Consider the following 19,235-nt stretch of genomic DNA (forward strand, 5'->3'; position numbering starts at 1 on the left):
GGAGGATTTGACCCCACCTATGGCGGTAATCACGTCCTGTAGGGTCAGCTCCGGGGGGGACCCCCCGACCCCCCCGCCCCTCAAAGGCTGGCCCTGGTCCACCGGTGGGTCCCTGGGCTGCGTGTAGCGATCAAACTTGTTTGTCTGGACCTGTTTAGCACCTTTGCTACTTCTGGGCTGGGACTTGTCGGGCTCCACTCTGCTCCCCATGACACCGGCCGGTTACTGCGACTCCTCTCCTGCGCCGGGGTGCGTCTTACTCCGAATCGCGGCTCCAACACCGCCACAACGCCCGTCTGCCCTCACTTCCCGCCGAGCCCGGCACTGCACCACTCAGGGCTACGATGCCACTTGAAGATCCACCAAGGATGACCACGTCCAGCACCCCCGCAGCTCCGCCGCGCCACGTCTCAGTATATACCAGGACCGGGGGTCGGGAGACCAGCCAGCCGGGCCACCCCTTCGGCGCCCCCGACCGCCGACCACCTCGTCAGGGGTACGCCGCCGGCACCACCAGGGGTTCACCTCCAATTCGCCCCCTTACCGCAGCAATGATTATGCCAAGTAATCACAATAGGGCAACCCACTATTCCCCAAGGAATTGGGTAGATCAGTTAAATAACAATAGGTACCTTGAGGATTTATTCAGCAAAAATTAATTAGTTGATTAGGTAGTCACAACAGTGATCTTAATTTCCTTGAACTCAAAACAAAAGAAGGAAAAACTCATACAGTGCAATAATACAAAAAATGACCCAAGTTCATTTTTAGTTTTTTAACAAAAATAAATTTGTATTTTCAATTTCTGAAGTAGTGAAATAATACACTTTACATTTCATGTACGGCAACATAAAACTACTGTCTTCTTTGCAATCTTATTAGCAGTAGTTAATGACATTTCTTACAAACAAAACAGAGCCCACCACAAGTTTGGCTATATATTGAACTTAATTCATATAAACTAGAAGAATTTTTTAGGCCACCAATGCCTCTTAGTTATGTAAGAAAATGTCGCAGCGTCGACGTTTCGGTCTCACTCTTGAAGAACAATCACAGAGACCATCCTCAGGACCGAAGTTGCACCATGAATCTATTAAAATATATACATACATTCTATTAATATACTTGAGTTCACAAATTTGTAGTGAATATACACGAAAGGAAAACAGGTGTGATCTGTTCCAACCACCCAAAGTGTGGTTGCTTATTTAAAATTCAGAAGTGGTAACTTGACAGAACCCAACACCTATGCACCACACCAAACTAGTCTCCCATGAATAGTGCAAAACATAACCACCAAATGTCTGGTAGCGACAAACTCAAAATCAAAACTCATAAACTCACTGCAATGAGAAATTCAGCCTGTTCTAGAAGTTTTTATCAGCGTATATACAGCGTTCCTTGAGAAACACAATCCTGGTGTCAAACAATCAACAGAGAACATAGTTACTAAACACACCTTCAAATACTGTGTGAGTAACATGTAGTGGAAAAAACTACTATTGGAACATGCTATTGAAACATACCGGCAGTTACTCGCCGACAAGACGGCAATACTCGTCTCCTCCGTAATAGTCTAAGAAAGTAACAATTAAAGACCAATCAGTAACAGATTCCAATATTCCCGTCTAAAAATAAATCAATGTCCCAAACCGAGGCGGAATTCACTTACTATTCAACGTCTGATTCTGGCAGCTCTGAATTCTGCCTCTCACTCCCCAGGTCAGTCGAGCACCGGATGCACGCTGGCTATGGAATTTTAACTCCAGCGGCATGCTGGTCTCAGTATGACGAAACACACATAAGTCGGCCATCTTAGAATGATATTACTTCTAATAGGTAGAAGTCTTCCCAATTCAAATCCAGTCAAAAATGAAGTTAAACAGACAGTACAAAACCATGGGAAGTACCCAATCTTGTAACAGCAAGTGTTATACTAATATGCTGGCTACGCGATATATTAACTCCCGCGGCATGTTGGTATAAATACGAAACGAATCGGCCATCTTGGAGTGATACTATCAATAGACCGAAGCTCTCCCATTCATACTCAAGTCACAAACAGGGCCAAACAGGCAGTACAATACTATTGGAAAAGACTAATCTAATTACAATGTATGTTATATTTGTATGGTATTGTAGTTCCAAAACTAAAACGTAAGTAAGAAACCAACATGAAGAATTGTGTCGGCCATATTGGAACAGTATACATTGTTAACACAGGGTAATGGAAGTCATTAATAAAAGGCACGAAAAGGTGTCACATTAGAGGGTTGACAAGGTTTGCCATTCCACAAGGGAATTTAGTCCCCTTTCCACAGTTTTAGCTGACCAAATCCACCTGTTTTCCTTTAATGTGAGCAAACGATCTACATTCAGCCTACGTTTGTTCATTTTTACAGTTTCCAATACAAACCATTTCATTTCAGAGGGTAAATGTTCCTTTGTTAAATAGGGTTCAACCATTGGCGCTGTTTCTATCCTACATCTAATTCGTGATTGGTGTTGGATAATTCGTTTTTTCACCTCTTGTGTAGTTTTGCCAATATAAAATAACCCACAGGGGCACTCTATACAGTAGATGACATTTCTAGTAAGGCAATTTGAATGTTGTCGTATTGTCCACTCTCTTCCATTCAGTACACATGATTTGACTACTGATGTGGTAGGGCAAGCAGAACAATGACCGCAAGGATAGTGGCCAATGATCGGTGGTAGACCCCAAAGGTTTGTCAAAGTGCTCGGGGTAGATTCTTTATATGTTTTTACGAGATAATCTCTTAGATTTCTCGCCCTTTTAAAAGCAAAACGAGGTAGTGACATTTGTGGTTCAGCTTTCTGAATCAGGTGCCAATTCTTTGTCACTATCTTTTTAATAGAGTTAGATTCACTTCCAAATGTCGTGACACAAGTGATCAACTCTTGTTCTAGTGTTTGCTTGTCTTTGGTCTGTAACAATGCCTCACGGTCGTAGTACCAAGCTCTTTTTAAGGAGCGTTTGACCAACCTGTATGGGTAACCTCTCATGACTAATTTAGTCTGTAAGATCTTTGCCTCTTTAAAATAATCCTCCCGTCTGGTACAGTTACGTTTGATGCGTAAAAACTGACCAAACGGGAGATTATCCCGTAAGTTACGTGGATGATGGCTTGTGTATTTGAGTAGCGTGTTCCTTGCGGTTGGTTTTGTAAAGAGACTTAATGAAAGCTTGCCCTCATCATTCCAGATCCGAAGGTCTAGAAAATTAATTGATTGGACATCATGCTCCATGGTGAATTGTAATGACTATTTCTTTGGTTTAACCAGAGATGGAATTCTTGTAAACTTGTGATAGAACCCTCCCAGACAAGAAATACATCGTCTATATACCTGAGATACTTCTTTATCTGATCTTGGAAGGGATTGTTGTTGTATATCACCTCTTCCTCGAATGCTGCTACATAAAGGTTCGCTATATCTGGGGCAAAAATTGCCCCCATTGCGACTCCTTTCGTTTGTCCATAGAAATCGCCATTAAAAAGGAAATAGTTCTGTTCAAGTGCAATTCTTGCGCACTTTGTGATAAAGTCCGATGGTACCTGATGGGGGCGTGACCTTTGCTCTAGTATATCGTTGATCACAGATAATGCCTCCCCTTGGGGTATGCTTGTATACAAGCTCTCTATATCCATTGTAACAAGGATATTCTGTTCCTTATTAAATGGCTGTCCCTCCAATCCAATTATCACATGGGTACTATCTCTGGTGTACGATTTGGTCAAAGGCACAAATGGTTTTATAAAGAAATCCACATATTCTGCTAGTGGTTGTAGAATGGATTGGCAACCTGCTACAATTAGTCTACCTGGTGAGTTTATGAGTTTTGATTTTGAGTTTGTCGCTACCAGACATTTGGTGGTTATGTTTTGCACTATTCATGGGAGACTAGTTTGGTGTGGTGCATAGGTGTTGGGTTCTGTCAAGTTACCACTTCTGAATTTTAAATAAGCAACCACACTTTGGGTGGTTGGAACAGATCACACCTGTTTTCCTTTCGTGTATATTCACTACAAATTTGTGAACTCAAGTATATTAATAGAATGTATGTATATATTTTAATAGATTCATGGTGCAACTTCGGTCCTGAGGATGGTCTCTGTGATTGTTCTTCAAGAGTGAGACCGAAACGTCGACGCTGCGACATTTTCTTACATAACTAAGAGGCATTGGTGGCCTAAAAAATTCTTCTAGTTTATATGAATTAAGTTCAATATATAGCCAAACTTGTGGTGGGCTCTGTTTTGTTTGTAAGAAATGTCATTAACTACTGCTAATAAGATTGCAAAGAAGACAGTAGTTTTATGTTGCCGTACATGAAATGTAAAGTGTATTGTTTCACTACTTCAGAAATTGAAAATACAAATTTATTTTTGTTAAAAAACTAAAAATGAACTTGGGTCATTTTTTGTATTATTGCACTGTATGAGTTTTTCCTTCTTTTGTTTTGAGTTCAAGGAAATTAAGATCACTGTTGTGACTACCTAATCAACTAATTAATTTTTGCTGAATAAATCCTCAAGGTACCTATTGTTATTTAAGCAATGATTATGCCGGCATGCCCACGTGGCACGCTCCCTCAGGTACCTTACGACCCCCCGGGCAGCTCTGCAGGTCTTCTCACCGGGCCCCCGCCAGCAACAGGAACCGTCCGCTATATTTCCCGCCGGCAGCACGGCGCCTCCATTCAGCGTGGCCCGAGAACTCTTCCTCGAGGCGCCTCCGTCACGGGCACCTCGCGAGTTCCGCCACGGTGCCTGAAGTCCACCGGCCTGCCTCTCCACTGCCGCCGGGGGGAGGGGGGCGAGGCCAGCACCCGCTGCAGGCGAGAGGCGCGGGACCTCCAGCCGCTCTCCCCAGCCAAGAACGGGCAGAAAAATTGGTTTTGCTCTCCGGCCGGGCCCTCCGGGCAGCGCCCCCGCCTTCCTCGCCTCTCCACTCCGCCTCCTCCACAAGCGAGCCCCCGGCTTGAGGGCTCGTGTAGGCCCACACGAACAGCGCAGGTAGCTCGGCCGCTCCGGGGGCTAGAAGGACCGCAGTTGCGGGACCGGGCACCGCTTCCACCACGGCGTTGATTCACGGACCGGGGCAACAGGATTTGTGTCAGGATGGTGGGTCCCCGGGGCGGCGGCCATGGAGCTCGACGCTCAAGCGGCCATCTTGGTCCCACGCTTGGCTCCTCCCCCCCTTTCCGAACTTTTTAAAATGGCAGCCACAGGGCCAAAAAAACGAACAAGAAAACATGTTATTATAAAGATCTAGAGGGGTAGGGGAACATCGGAAGAGTGGGTAGAGAGGGAAGCAAGGGGGAGTGGGCAGGGTGCAAAGGAGCAATTGAGGAGCCTGAGGCTGAATGAGGAGGAGGAAAAAAATGTTTTAAAAAAAACAAAAGCCAAGAAGGGGTGGGGACGACATGCAGTTGATCATCATGCTATCTCAGGATGAGGGAGCTGCCACAGCCTGGTTCAGATCTTGTTTGGATAAACTTGCCGAATGGATGGATCAAGGCTGCCTTAAGCTTAATGCCAGCAAAACCGAAGTTCTCATCCTTGGTAAGTAACCCTCAATCTGGTCCTCCGCTTGGTGGCTAGATGTACTGGGACCCGCACCAGATCCCAAGCCTAAAGTGAAGAACGTGGGAATTTAATTCGATGCTAAATTGACTTTCAAACAGTTAATTGGTCTGTCTGTTGGGGAAGTATTTTGGTATTCCTAATACTTTGAGTAAAATCATCGGCTTCCTCCCTGAGGCAGCCAGGTAAACAATAATTCAGGCCCTGGTTATGTCCAGGCTGGACTATTGTAATGTTTTAAACATGGAGGCTATGCAAAGTACACTGCAAAAACTTCAAAGAGTATAGAAGGTGGCTGCTTGGCTATTGTTACATCTCCCGAGGCCATCTTCTAGGGGCCCTGCTCTTGCCAAGCTGCTCTGGCTTCCGGTGAGAAAAAGTTTATTTCAAAGCTTTGTGTCTGTGCCATAAAATTCTAAATGAGGAAGGACTCCACTACTTATTTCCACTAGGGAAACCGTACCAGCCTAGTAGAAGTCTCAGGTCGACCGAAATGGTGCTTGCTACGGTCCCTACGTTAAAAGAGTTTGCATGGGTGGCTGATCTTTCATCTACCTAGCCCCAAAACTGTGGAACACTCTGCCCCTGTATCTGAGACAGGAATGCACAGGATTCTTTTTTCGAAAGAAACTCAAGACATGGCTTTTTAGACAGAATTAGAATCTGGCAGTGAGCGCTGTGTTCTCCAGATTAGTTTTCCTTGAGCTTACTCTTTAGTTTTCTCTCCTTGTATGGTTAGTGAGTAATCTGCTTCCCCGTTTGGCCTCCTTTTCAGTTGCAATCCTAGCGCGGGAATGCCCCATTTGGAGTAACCATTAAGCCTGGGCGGAGTTCGTGCAGAAAAAACCTCTGCTGCGCTACGCAGAGCTAAGGAAGCAGCGGACTGCATTAGATAAATGCTGTTCGCTCTGATTTTCAGCGCCGAGTGTTTGTCCGCACTGTGCAATCATCGCGAACGGCACCATGTACAGCACAAGCGGGTGCTGCTTCCTTTCTGCCGCTTGAGTAGATCTTTTACTTGAGCAGCAGCTTTCTCAACCCTAACGACGGTTTCTCAACGTGAGTGGTCGTGAGCATATGCGTTCACTCGCAATGTGAAATCCGACTGCCCGCGCTGAGAAATCTAGCCGGGAGTTTGATTTTCCGTGCTGGAACTCGCCAATTTGACGTTGACGATCGTGAATAAGGAAAAATCTGGCGGGGGGTTGGATTTTCATCGCTTGCCAACTTGATGTTGATGAGTGCTAGCAAGGAAAAAAACTCAGCTCGGCTGAGTTTTCTGAAACTCCGCAAGCTCCGCGTAACGCAGAGTGAGGAAAACTCTGCAAACTCCGCAAGCGGAGTTCAACGCCCAGGCTTAGTAACCATGTACTTTATAAATTTCATTTATTATAATTTTTTATGGGGAAAGAAATGGATGAGCTTGGGCTGGGGGGGATGTGAGAGCAGCACTGTGGACATCAGAGGGGTAACAGCACATAAGGGAGTGGGCTAGAAAGCACATACACTCACATGGAGTGCTGAAAGAAAAAAGTAGTTGCCTGAATGTGAACTGTAGAAGGATACAAGTCATCGAATTAAAATGATGGGAAAGAGGCTATGCTCAAGGAGATAGACAAATAAAAGAAGAGGAACTAAAGTCATGGAATGAGAAACAAGCCAATGAGTGAGTGACAAGAAAGTCAATCATTGAAAAGCAATGTGTGGACTCTAAGTCCACTATACGTTTTTAGTATGGGCCACAAGAGGTCGATGCAAACAAGACAGAAAAAGCTATCTGCAGGCGAGACGTAAAAAGCTACCCCACCCACCCATTTCCTGAGGGTCTATTAACAACCAGAAAACACTTCCTGGTGAAATCAGAGTCAGAATCTCTTCCTTAGGCACGTCCTCACCCCCCTCCCCCCCCCCCACCTTTTTCAATGACATTGGAGGAGCCACATTTTTCCCTGCATGTACAAGGCTCTGTTTCCCTGGGCATTTATAATAGTATATGGTTGAAAACCCTTTCCATATAATTTCAAAATATCAGCCTACAGATCTGTGCAGTGAACTGCAGCCCTGGGAGTTCGCCACTTGCAAAGGCAGGAGAGGGCCTGGTTATTTTAACCCATCATAAAAGAGGCAGAGAATTGGTGTTTATTCGTAGAGATACAATGGTGTAGGGTGGATTTTACCAGATGTTACATCTTATGTAGGTTTGAAAACAACTTCCCCAGTAGGAAAGCCTATGTGTGGCCCATCTTGCAGGGTCGTCCTAACACCTTGGCATGCAGGCACCAGGGTTCTTCTGCTGTGGAAGTTGCTTTCAAGCCTTGTTGGGGGTTGGGCAGTTTAATATAGCCTTTGAGCCCGATGTAGCGGGCTCTACCTGCCATTAAAGGCCCGCTCCAAAAAGGGAGCGGGCCTTGAATGGTCGGTACAGCCTGCTACAGAGGGCTCTAGGGCTATTAGAACATTCCACCTCTAGAGGGCAGAATGTTCTGATTTGTAAACAAAGGCCTCACAGAGCCCGAGGGGTTTGAAATCCATGAGGCCTTTGTTCACAGCAACAGCTGTGAACAAAAATTGGAATGTTGATGCTACGGGCTTCTACCGCCCATTAGAAGCCCGGAGCACTCCATTGTTTTCAATGGAGCGCTCAACATTCCAATGTTCTAATAAACTTTATATAATTGTCATTAAGGTAATTATATTGCCTGGCCCTGGACAGAGCTGGACCACACAAGTATTTTTCGTGTCCTGGAAGAGGTGTGGCGCAGCGGGTGGAAGAGGTGTGGCGTAGCAGGGAAGAGGTGTGGCGCAGCGGCCAGGGTGCCTGACTCTAGACCACGGGGTTCACGGTTCAATTCCCGGGGCCGACGGCAGGTTAGCCCATCACCATGTGACTCTGGGCAATAGCTCGCTTAATCTTCCCGAGGGCCCCCCAGTGTTGGGACACCTTTCCAGAGGTAGCTGTGCGCTTTACAAATGCTGGTATTTATTTAAATGTTGGTGTCACGTATTCCTTACTATGTGGAGTGAGGGCTCTTTGGTGCTAAATGAAACTCTGCCAGTTTTTTAAATCAGACGTGAAAGCAAACCATTGAAAATGGTCGAAATTGCCAAACGTTTGGCACCCACTTACTACAGATTAAAAACAATTGCCCACCGAGTTACTAGGAGTGTCAGTTCAATGGAAGAATATCTTGACAACAACCCCCAGTGACAGTAGGAAGTCAAGCCGAGGAGTATGGTGCTCCAATAACAATGAGTGTGGTGGCCACCTGAGTAACCTAGAAGTCGCATGGTGGTCTTTTCTCTTCCCGTGGCACATAAAACAGAGACCACTGAGCGGGGTAACACTAACGCACAGTAATTACGTCCCAAAAACATTTACTTTGTGATCATAAATATTCAATATGATACTCATATCTGCTTTACCTCTGTAAATGCTACTAAAACCTCACTGGTTTTTTGTTTCTGAATTTGGGCTGCTCATGTCTAGTTTTCTGTCTAAAATTACCCCCGCTCTTCAGACCAGAGAACAGTGCCTTTTGCCACACCGCAACATATTTCCTCTCAAATTTACTTGTGTACCTAGAGACTCAAAAAATACAACTTCATATGGTGCCCGAACAGTATCTAGACTGCAAAATTAAGCTTCTCTCTCAAGTTCGTCCTTCAAGCTAGACATCAGTAATGTCTCCTTCAATCATGGTTCTCTCTGGGATGGTGTTCCAACTCCTCTTAAGACGCACAACGCGGATCCCGAACAGCATGAAAATTACTGACCTTTCACAAGCCTTGCATTTATCGATAACCTTTTGGAGAGATCTGCCAATAAAATAAATATACTGCCATTTTTCTTGAGCTGTTCAGATCTTGTGTGACAAACAGATCCCATTACATCAAAACTGGAATCTCTATTTATTCCGAATCCGGTTCCTTTTAGTGTAACCTCAAGTTTTTATTCCTAGAAAAAAAAGACAACCATTTGCAAACACAATAGGTTTGGGTTTAATGTGCTTCCACTCATTAGAAATGGCACTGGAGCAGGAACCAGCAGGAGTGGACCAAGGGGACTATAGTTGTAAAGTAGTCCCTCATGCATTTCTGCAAGTACTCAAGTAGAGGCAAAAGGATACACTCAAACAACTATAAGCCATGAGCTTGCAAAATGTCCTGCATATGGAGGTAGCGGGATAGGTGATTCGATGTCTAGGCATGGTAAACACTGGGGGCCAGATTTATCAAAATTTCAGACAACGCAGCAAGACACCTTGCTGCGCTGCGTGAAAAGGAGAGGGCAGGAATGCACCATATTTAACATTTTATTGTGCATTCCAGTCCTTTCCTTGCGCTGGTATACAATATGCTGCCTTGCGCCAAAGCAGGCACTCTTGCACCATGTTGCAGGAGTAACTGCGCTGCTGACAGGATTGTTTTTGTGCAGGAAGGGGCACCATCCTGCACAAAAGAAGGGGCACCTTCCCGCACAAAACAATCCTATGAGGCTTTTTCCTCTTTCTATGTGTGCTTTAGAATGTATTGAATTTTTACTATTTTGTGTTTGTAAATAAATACAGCCTGAGATTGTAATATCTCTCACAAAAGCAGTCTGTGGTCTGAGGCTGTCTTTCTTCTGCATTATGCTTAGGTACACTGAGGACCATGATGCGTCCCCTACCATAAAGCATTCAGTGGGACATAAACATGAAAGATTCACTGGGCTGAGCTAAGCCATGCTTGACAACTCCTTAAGGCTAAGCCATTGGGTGAAAGAGGCTGGTCAAAGAAAGGCTGGTCAAAGAAAGCCAATATTTAGAAGGAGCAGACCCAAAGCCTGCTCTGTGGGCAGATGTATTATTAGGTCTCGCCTGCGTTGCATCGCATGCGCTGCTTCGCCTTGGCGAGAACTATTGTTGTTGCTTTTGTGTCTGGCTTCTCTGGAAGCGGGGTTGGTGTCCGGCCTGTTGCCCTTAGGCCCCGCCCACCTGGACTGGAGATTTGGGTCACGCGCACAGCGTCTCATCAGACACGCGTGTTTATTTAAGCTGCAGACACGCGTGATGATGTGCACACGCACGGCGTCTGTTGTGCACGGCATCTCTTCCATCTTGTTTTTTCAGCTGGCCCTTTTGAATGCGCTTACCTTGTCCAGCTGTTTGCATGCCCATATCCGCAGACGCCGGGGGAGGAGCGCGCTCTGTTAAAAGGTTTCTTTCTTGACACTGCCGCCATGCAGGAGCCAGGGGACGTGAGTGCGCTGAACTCGCCTGCGCCGGACCGGCCTGCTCGCTAACTTCTCCCCCTGCTAACTCCAGGAGTGCATCCCCCACACGGCGCCAACGAGGTAGCCACCACTGCTATATGAGATCAGGCGAACGGTGCCCCAGGGGCAGCCACCAACAACAGGTGGGGCCGGGACATCAACTGGCAATTGCCCCCACACCACTCTCATCTGCTGAGCTTCACTGGCAGTAAGGAGAAGCAGCCCCCAATCGCACCCACGGTGCCCCGCCACGCCGCTGGCAGCCAGTCTGACAGTCGCCACACTGACCTAAACCAGCCAGGGGCTACCAGCTGGTCCAGACCCAGCAGCGGAGCAGTCCCTTCTCTGCGATCGCTACAGGCACCCGCAGCAAGATCCTCGCCCCAGTGCTCACCCAGCTGCAGCATTCCTGCAGGCTGTCTCCGGCGGTCCCATTGGCTGTGACGCAACGCACTAATCTCAGTGGCCCGTCTCCGATCCTCGAGCATTTTCAATGCAACAGATCTTGCATTTAAGCAAGTTTAAGCTATTGGCATTGTAAATTACAATGCCGTTAATTTCTGTGTTAAAAAGCAAAACAAAAAAAAGGCATTGTTGCTTTCAAGGCCAATGGCTCAAACTTGCGTAATTGCGAGAGCTACTGCATTGCAAATGCTTGTTTTTGTGAATTGCAACAGTCAAACTTGCTGAGTGGCATTGCGCAGGGGGAGAAATGTGCGCTGAGCCAGATTTCTAAAATAAATGGGCTGCTGCTCTCATCCCCTACTCTAGCACACCAACTGCTTGCACCACGCACAACCACTGCAACATGGTGCAGATCTGAGAGTGTGACTTCTGGGATGGAATTTGTCCTAGAAGCATATCCTTCCAATAAAACAAATGTCTGGAAAGTTCTAATGCATCCCACACACTGGATGTGTAAAGTACAGTGCAGCACACATGCCGTAAGTGGACTGTTTGGAGAAATTAGAGCATTTCTCTAAGTTAACACCTGCTTCAAGGAGCTATTTTTTTATTTTATTTACACAAAGCCCAAACTACCACTCTTAGTAGATCGGACTTTGCATCAAAACCGATGGGTGTTGGCGCCGATCCGTCCAAGTTACACACCTGTAATGGCCCATTGACACAAAGTGGCACAAGCAGGGCTAAGTGCAGTTGGTGCTGAGAATTGGGAACCTTTCCAGTGAAAAAAGCCTTCTGTGCTGGAAAGTATATAGCTTCAAAGACTTTGCGTCACTTTCCCTCAGTTTGCATGACTTCGAGCCAGCGCAAAGTCTTGATAATTCTGCCTCGATGTACGCTGTTAATAATAGGTTTGTTTGACAGATGTGCTGTTCAAACCCAGACCTAAAAGAAGTTCTGCAATAGAAAAAAAAGAAAATCACAGTAAAATGAATAAAAGTCCCGTCCCGCTGATATCTCCATGAGTGTTCACCTTCCCCTAATTGGAATTACCCACGCTTTCATCACTACTGTGATTCCCCAGAGTGAAATTAACACTAATTCTCTCCCACGGGCTCTACACCTATTTGATGTTACAGACACCAGCCAGAGGGCAGACACCAGCCCCAGGGCAGACACCAGCCCCAGGGCAGACACCCGAGGATCCCCGTAGACTCCATAAGCAAAGCTAAACTGAACCCTCACAGCCGAGTGTTATAACAAGGAGCCTCGCGATGAAGTTTGAATTGCCGGTGGTGACATTAAAAGGCTTTAACAGTAGAATATCGCATGGTCTGTACTTTTGACAATAGGCCCATGTTTTCCGGCATCTGTAAGAAACTCTATGTACATGTAAAAAAAAAAAGCTGTAAATACAACATGTCATAACAAACACATACACGGGGCAGTTAGTGAATAGCCTTTGATTGTCAAACATGTTGCACTTTCTAAACAATATACAATAAAGTGCCTCCATGTAAATAAAGTAAATACATCAAAGAAAACACAAGGACTCTGGCCGCGAAAGTGATTGCGATCAAACATCAAAGTGAAAGTAATCGCGGTCAAGCGCGCGCGCGCGCACATGCACTGTAGCTCTAGGTTGGCCTGGTAGCACTTTTTGGAGCCCTCTCAAAAAGTCTCGCCAGACCAGCGCATGCGCTGGGTCAGGCGAGACCTAAAAATCACGTGAACCAGCAATGCAACAAAAAGGCTACTCGAGTTCATCAGTAAAATTCAAAGGTACATAAAGAGGACAATGCAACCATCCAGGAAATGCTGCGGCCTAAATGCAAAGCCATCCAAACAATGGCAAACCATGAAAATCACATGAAAGCCAAGGGCTGAAGAGGGCTGACCCAAAGCCAACACACTCTTTCTATTACCTCCTAAATGTACTTTAAAAAAATAATGTTAGCATGAGGTCTCCTAACCAAAGAAAGCTGCCGCTGACTAGCCCTGAAAAGGGCTCATTAAGTTCTTTGTACTTCCGGTTCCTGTTGCTGCCAGCTTGATTTCTGAAACTAGTGGAAGCAGAAGTAGTGTCGGGGGTGCCAGAGAGCAGGCTAGGGTAGCACGGCAGATGCTACGGCTGAATACCCATAGTTGATGCCCAGGACCACAAGCACTTTAAAAGCTTGGAACCGCCTTCATTTACGGGCAGTCTACTGTTTCATGCGCTCTCTCACCTGGATTCAAACGGTCCTTGTTTCTCAAGCGGCCGTATCTTCTTCCTGATTACCGGAAGCTTGGTGGTGTCAATCACTTTGGTTTCTCCATTGCTGTAGGTGAACTCCAGTGTTCCGTTCCACTCCCCTTGTGCCTTGCACACGATGGTGCTGGTGGGATTGTGTTTCACCTCTGCAGTAACTCTAAATAGAAAAAACATTAATTTTAGGGATGGAGTTAATGCACCATTTTCCCTCACACAAAAATAATTTACAACTTAGGGCTGGATACATATATGTCTTCATTGAAAAACCAAAGTTTGCAGGGACGTTATAATTAGGAATTAGCATTTAAAAAACCTTTGGAATTAACTGAAAAAACCAAAGTTACAGGGATGTTATAGTTCGGAAATGGACTTTTAAAAAAAAGTCGAAATTGGTTACAGGAATGTTATAGTTAGACTGAGGTTTCACTCGTACAAAGCCAGTGAAATTTAGCAGTTATAGGTAACTGAGGTTTCACTCATGACATGATCAGTGACATCACTGATGATGCACGTCTCCCCGTCTTTAATTGTTCACATATGTTCCGGGGAGGTGGTGGTCTCTGGGGCTGCAGGGGGGCCTAACAGGCCCCTCTGAATTAATACATTTACCCTGGGGCGGTCCCCTGGGCACGGTGGTTGCCCAGGGCAACCCCGCATAAATTGTAAGGAATGGCTTGGGGAGGTGGTAATCCCTGGGGCTGCGGGGGGAAGGGTCCGCATGGCTTCCCCATTTCAATACTGCTTAAAGCCACAGGGAGGTGGCAGTCCGCAGGGCTGCCTCCACCGTGCTAATGTTTCACATAGCCCTGTGGAGGTGGCAGTCCCTGAGCTCAGGGGTGCTGCATGCTGCCAGGATTTGGCCCACCCAGCGGGCTTCATATAAAAGACAAGCGGGAGCCCATGCATCTCTTTTTTTTATTTTTTTACAGCGGATCCGCTGGAAATGTAATTAAAAACACTTTTAACCCCCTCCCCCAGCGGAGTCCCGATGGGCCTCCCTCCATATCTGGGGGTAGGTGGCAGGGTATTCCTTCCCTGCCCCCTTTTCATTCTTAAGTTTTTTGCAGGACTCAGCTTCAAGCCAAGTCCCAAGTTGGCTGCCAACACTTCCTGGTTGAAGTATTAGAAGCCAATCAAATTTTAGTAGGATGAGCAAGTCCACTGCAAGGACTCACATCCCTAGATATCTATACTTTTTAAACTTTAATATCACTGAAACTACTGAACGAATTTACACCAAATCACAAAAAGAAAGCTTTCTGGACCTATACTTAGCTTTCTGCCAAATTTGTTGTCATTTCGCTCAGTGGTTCGGGCTGTAGTTGTATTTAAAAAATGAAAAATCCCTATGTACATACATGGGAAAAATACGTTTTGGGACGCCTCTTTTTCCCCAGCCCCTGCTTGACGGATCACCCCAAATATTTCAACACAAAAGCGGAACTAACAAGCATTGGCATAGCCAATAGGTCTCGCCTTTGGGACCTTATAAGTGTTTAGCCATGCAACAGTTGATGCTGTTGTACCAATGATATTTTGCTGCATAACTAAATACTTATAAGGTCCCAAAGGCGAGACCTATTGGCTATGCAATGCTTGTTCCACATGCAGCCAGGACCGATGCTGGGAGCTAAATGCCTTTTTTTTCTCAACCGTTTGAGTCCGCAAAGAGGGTGACATAAGGAATGATCGAAAACTGATCCCAAAGAAGATTACGTTTTCTTGGAAAAGGTTTGCATGCTGGGTTAGTCAAAAGAAGTCTTTGGGCGATATTGCTTCATTGTAACATGAAGATGAGTTCCGAAAAGGCAATACGCTCAAAATGAAATCACGCCGCCATGCACGCGTAGGGACAAAAAAATGCGCGCGCGTGTGCACAAAGATGACATCGGGCTGTCCACATGCGCGTGCATTTTTTTGTCCCTACACGTGCATGTTTAGCTTTGCCGATGGCGAGAGTAGCCATCTTTGTCCATCTTTGTCCATTTGGACTCGCGTGCATTCAGCTTTGGCTGAATCGATTACAAAAGGTGCTCCCCATGGCGAGGGCAGTGCATGCGCTGCTTTCGCCAGGCGAGACCTAAAAAGGGCAAGATCGGTCAAAGACTATTTGGGTTCGTCATTGGGTCGCTTTCGAAGACAAGTGTCAGAAATGAGGGGTCATCGTGTGACCTGCCACTTTGAACCATTTTTAGGCAAGTACTAGAGAAAACAGGCCACCATGTGACCTCTCTCCTCTGCAACCTTCTAAAGTCAGTGTCAGAGTGGAGGGGTCATTGGGTGATTTGTCCCCTTTGAATTCTCCTAATGAAAGTGGCTTAGGAACACACAACACACATTGAGCTTGATTCACAAGGGCTTTGGACCGCCTAGTGTCCCTTAACTGCACAAAAGAGGACTTTACAAACGTAAATTCTCACATCCTATTTCAGTTCAAAATCAGTCTTAAGTATCAAGATGCTTGTAAGAGGCTGCGGGGCACTGAAGCCACATGTTACTTGCGGCAGAGAACACATGCAGTGTGCGGTGGAGCCGGGAGCAGTCAGTACCTGTGGATCTTCCCTCCATAGAAAGGCTTGGTGTGGAAGGTGACGGCGGCCGAGTAGCCGCTCTTGGCACAGACGATGTTCACTTTGCCTCCGAGTTCAACCCAAGGTATGGTGAGGATGGAGCGTGCGTAGGCGCTGGGCAGCGTGAAGACGTAATCCTCCCCGTGCTCCATCAATTTCAGAACCCCTGCAGGAAAAGAAAGGGGAGGGGTGAGCAGGCGCTATAACCACACGCACACAGACGCACCGGTCGGCGATGGACGACTAGCCACGGGGCCAGGCGTGCGCATCCCACTGGGCCTTGCTAATGACAAAACCGGCCTCGAGTTAATGCATCTACTAAGCCGATAGCTGGATGGCCCCCGAGAAAACCCCAAAAGTAGGTTTAATCTCAGTTCCTACCCTTCAAAGAATGGTTTCTGGAGTAGAGTGCTACTCACCGAAAAAGCACTTCAACCCTCCATCAGGGGTAGTAAGCGCTATATAAATGCAAACCTTTTTCCCTTCTCTATCCCTTCACTATCCTTCTCAATCTAAACAACTGACTAACATATCCACCACTCAAATTACTTTCATATTTTCACTATACTAGTTCACCACTAATCCTTTCTGGGTTCTGAAGTAGCGTGCTCCTCGCCAGAAAAGCACTTTAAAACCCCATCAAAGGTAGCAAGCGCTATATAAATGTAAACCATTTTTCCTCTTCTATCCCTGCACTATCCTTCTAAATCCAAATAACTGACTAACATATCCACCACTCAAATTACTTTCATATTTCCACTATACTAATTCACCACTAACTCTTTATGGGTTCTGGAGTAGTGTGCTACTCGCTGAAAAAGTGCTTTGACACCTCATCAGGGGGTAGTAAGTGTTATATAATACAATTACAATACAATACAATACATGGTCCTTTGGAATGGCTGGTTAGTCACCTCTCTGCAGCAAATTGCTATATTTGGGTGCCCAATTGGTACTAATGAGGTGCAAGCAATGCCAAGATAGTGCTAACAAGTTTAACAAGCATTGGCATAGCCAATAGGTCTCGCCTTTGGGGCGGGCGAGCAACATAAGCACGTGTGAGCTTGGGCAAGTGCAAAATACAGGGCGTGAGGTTGAGAGGGCTCCGCAGGCAGCAGGCAGCAGGCTCTGAGCGTGAAGGCGTCTTAGGCTCCGGGCTTGAGGCTTACGCAGGCAGCAGGCTCTAGAAGAGGGGCAGATGTAGGAGGGCTGTTCGGTTACAAATTAAGAACTGCTGGTAATGGACCACTCAGAGAAGACAGGACTTAATCTGATTCAGTCTCTACCCAGAAACGCCCCCATGAGGGGCGAGCAGACATCTAATGCAGTGTTCAGTCTCAATAAACAAGTTTAGGGTACTTTGTCTGACAGGTGAAATTCCGCATGAGAATTAACTGTTTGAAACTCTTTCCAGCACCCCGGGGGCCCTCGTAAAAGCTAAAGACCCGGGGGCACTTACAAACTGTCCAACAGGTACCAGTCAAAAATTAGATGAAAAGCTACTCTTTAATGATCAAGAAGACCTCCCTTTCCGCCCGCCTAAACCACGCTCACTCTTGTACACTGATATTAATATGGAGGTTGAGTGAGAAGAGTATTGTAACGGCATGAGTAAGTCGAGATCTTTTTTTCTGCTGTGTTTTGTTCCAGTACGAGGTAAAACAGGCAGAGCCAAGATGGCCCCAGTAACACGTGTTGAGTTTCAGACTCGCGTGATCTTATTTATTTATACATGTGTTTTTAAATAGCGCATACTTTACCCAAAGAATTAGTAAGATGGGGAGGCAAAGTGAAGGTATCTCCTGCAAGAACCAGGCAAGACGGGCGGGCACCGGGTGCCGAATAGCAAGGACGGCGGGTGCAGGGGTGCCAGGGGGAAGGGATTAGAAAGTTAAACGCAGGTGATGGATTATGTGGTAGATGCTGCAAATCCATAATTATCAGGAAAACGCTGTGATAACAGAATCGCATAATTCTAAATAGCCCTGACTGGTGGGTCCCTCTGTCACACAGGCACTCTTTTTCCCGCACTCTCTTTGCTAATCATTTCATACTTTCAAAGGCATCGGTGTTTGAATAACAACTATGGCTGGATGAAGGCACACAATGTGTGTGCATTTCTTTAATAGTTGTTCTGACCTGCCTTTCAAACAGTATAGTACCTAATATAACTAGAAACCGGGAAAGGGCTCCATATACTGGCACTATGTGGTAGCCATTGCAGAGGTGCTATCTCAAGCATTGTACGTACACTTCTGTACCTGCTGTTCCACTATTGTGATATTTGTAAGAGTTTTGAAACAGACTTCAACTACGTTGTGAAATAAATAAAATACCTTAGTAAAAGCAAAACATTTCCAATCCTGCTTTATTACTGGAGCATAGTTGCTGATGGTGCACGCATTAGTGAAAATCTTTTGTGTTCTGAAACTAACTGCATAATGCGGGCGCTACGCATCCCCAAACAGCTTAAATAAATAAACAAGGCATCCCGCTAAACGGAGCAGGAAGACGGCAATATTTGACGACCTGGGGTTCTCGAGGGAGGGGAGGAGAGAGTGGGAGGGGAAAACTTATGGCACCGGAGAGAGGTAATAACTCCTTGAAGGCGCCCCTGTACAAATACCGTTCCTCAGTGGCCCGAAATCTTATTCAGAAAAAAAGCGGTCGCAGAGCGGCACAAAACTCAATACGTTTAATGGGGATGTCCAGGAATAAGGGAATTAATGGGGTTCTCTGGGTGGGATTACTTAGCCATCTTATAAAATTATTTTCTTGTACTGTTAGATGGGTTGCTGTAGTATACCCCAGATTCCCACCCCATACAGAACAGATGTTTGGCCTTTGGCCTGATTTACCTCGACAGCTGGTGAAATAGCCCTACTCTCCTGCCCCACAGAATTTAGCAGGAGCTCGGAAGTTCGCCACGGCACCCAGATTGCTGGCAGTCCTGGCTGTGCAGCCCCTCGCTTTAAACTGGGTGCCCTGGGGTGTCTGTACAATCACCCGGACCCCTCGGTCCACTCTGGCAACAACTGAAAGTAGGGCACAGTCACAAACATCACACTTTCTGCTCTTAGAAAAGTCCTCAGAGTTTTCCAATTTTGCCTGCAGAGTTTTTCCAAGACATGTTGCTAAAAATA

The 19,235-nt window shown here is 46.1% G+C and overlaps 1 protein-coding gene across 3 annotated transcripts in view; it reads right to left on the reverse strand.

Annotated features, from left to right (window-relative positions):
- The window catches only part of OSBPL10 (oxysterol binding protein like 10), an 850,497-nt gene that overhangs the window by 19,842 nt on the left and 811,420 nt on the right, over positions 1–19,235 (reverse strand). For all 3 annotated transcript variants that reach the window (XM_085630573.1, XM_085630574.1, XM_085630575.1), the window contains 2 exons: positions 16,072–16,258; positions 13,497–13,679 (listed from right to left, as the gene is read on the reverse strand). In XM_085630573.1, the coding sequence (XP_085486699.1) occupies positions 13,497–13,679; positions 16,072–16,258 (370 nt within the window). The remainder of the gene's footprint in view (positions 1–13,496; positions 13,680–16,071; positions 16,259–19,235) is intronic.

Source organism: Triturus cristatus, chromosome 10 (genome assembly GCF_964204655.1).
Source record: "Triturus cristatus chromosome 10, aTriCri1.1, whole genome shotgun sequence".
Lineage (NCBI taxonomy): Eukaryota > Metazoa > Chordata > Amphibia > Caudata > Salamandridae > Triturus > Triturus cristatus.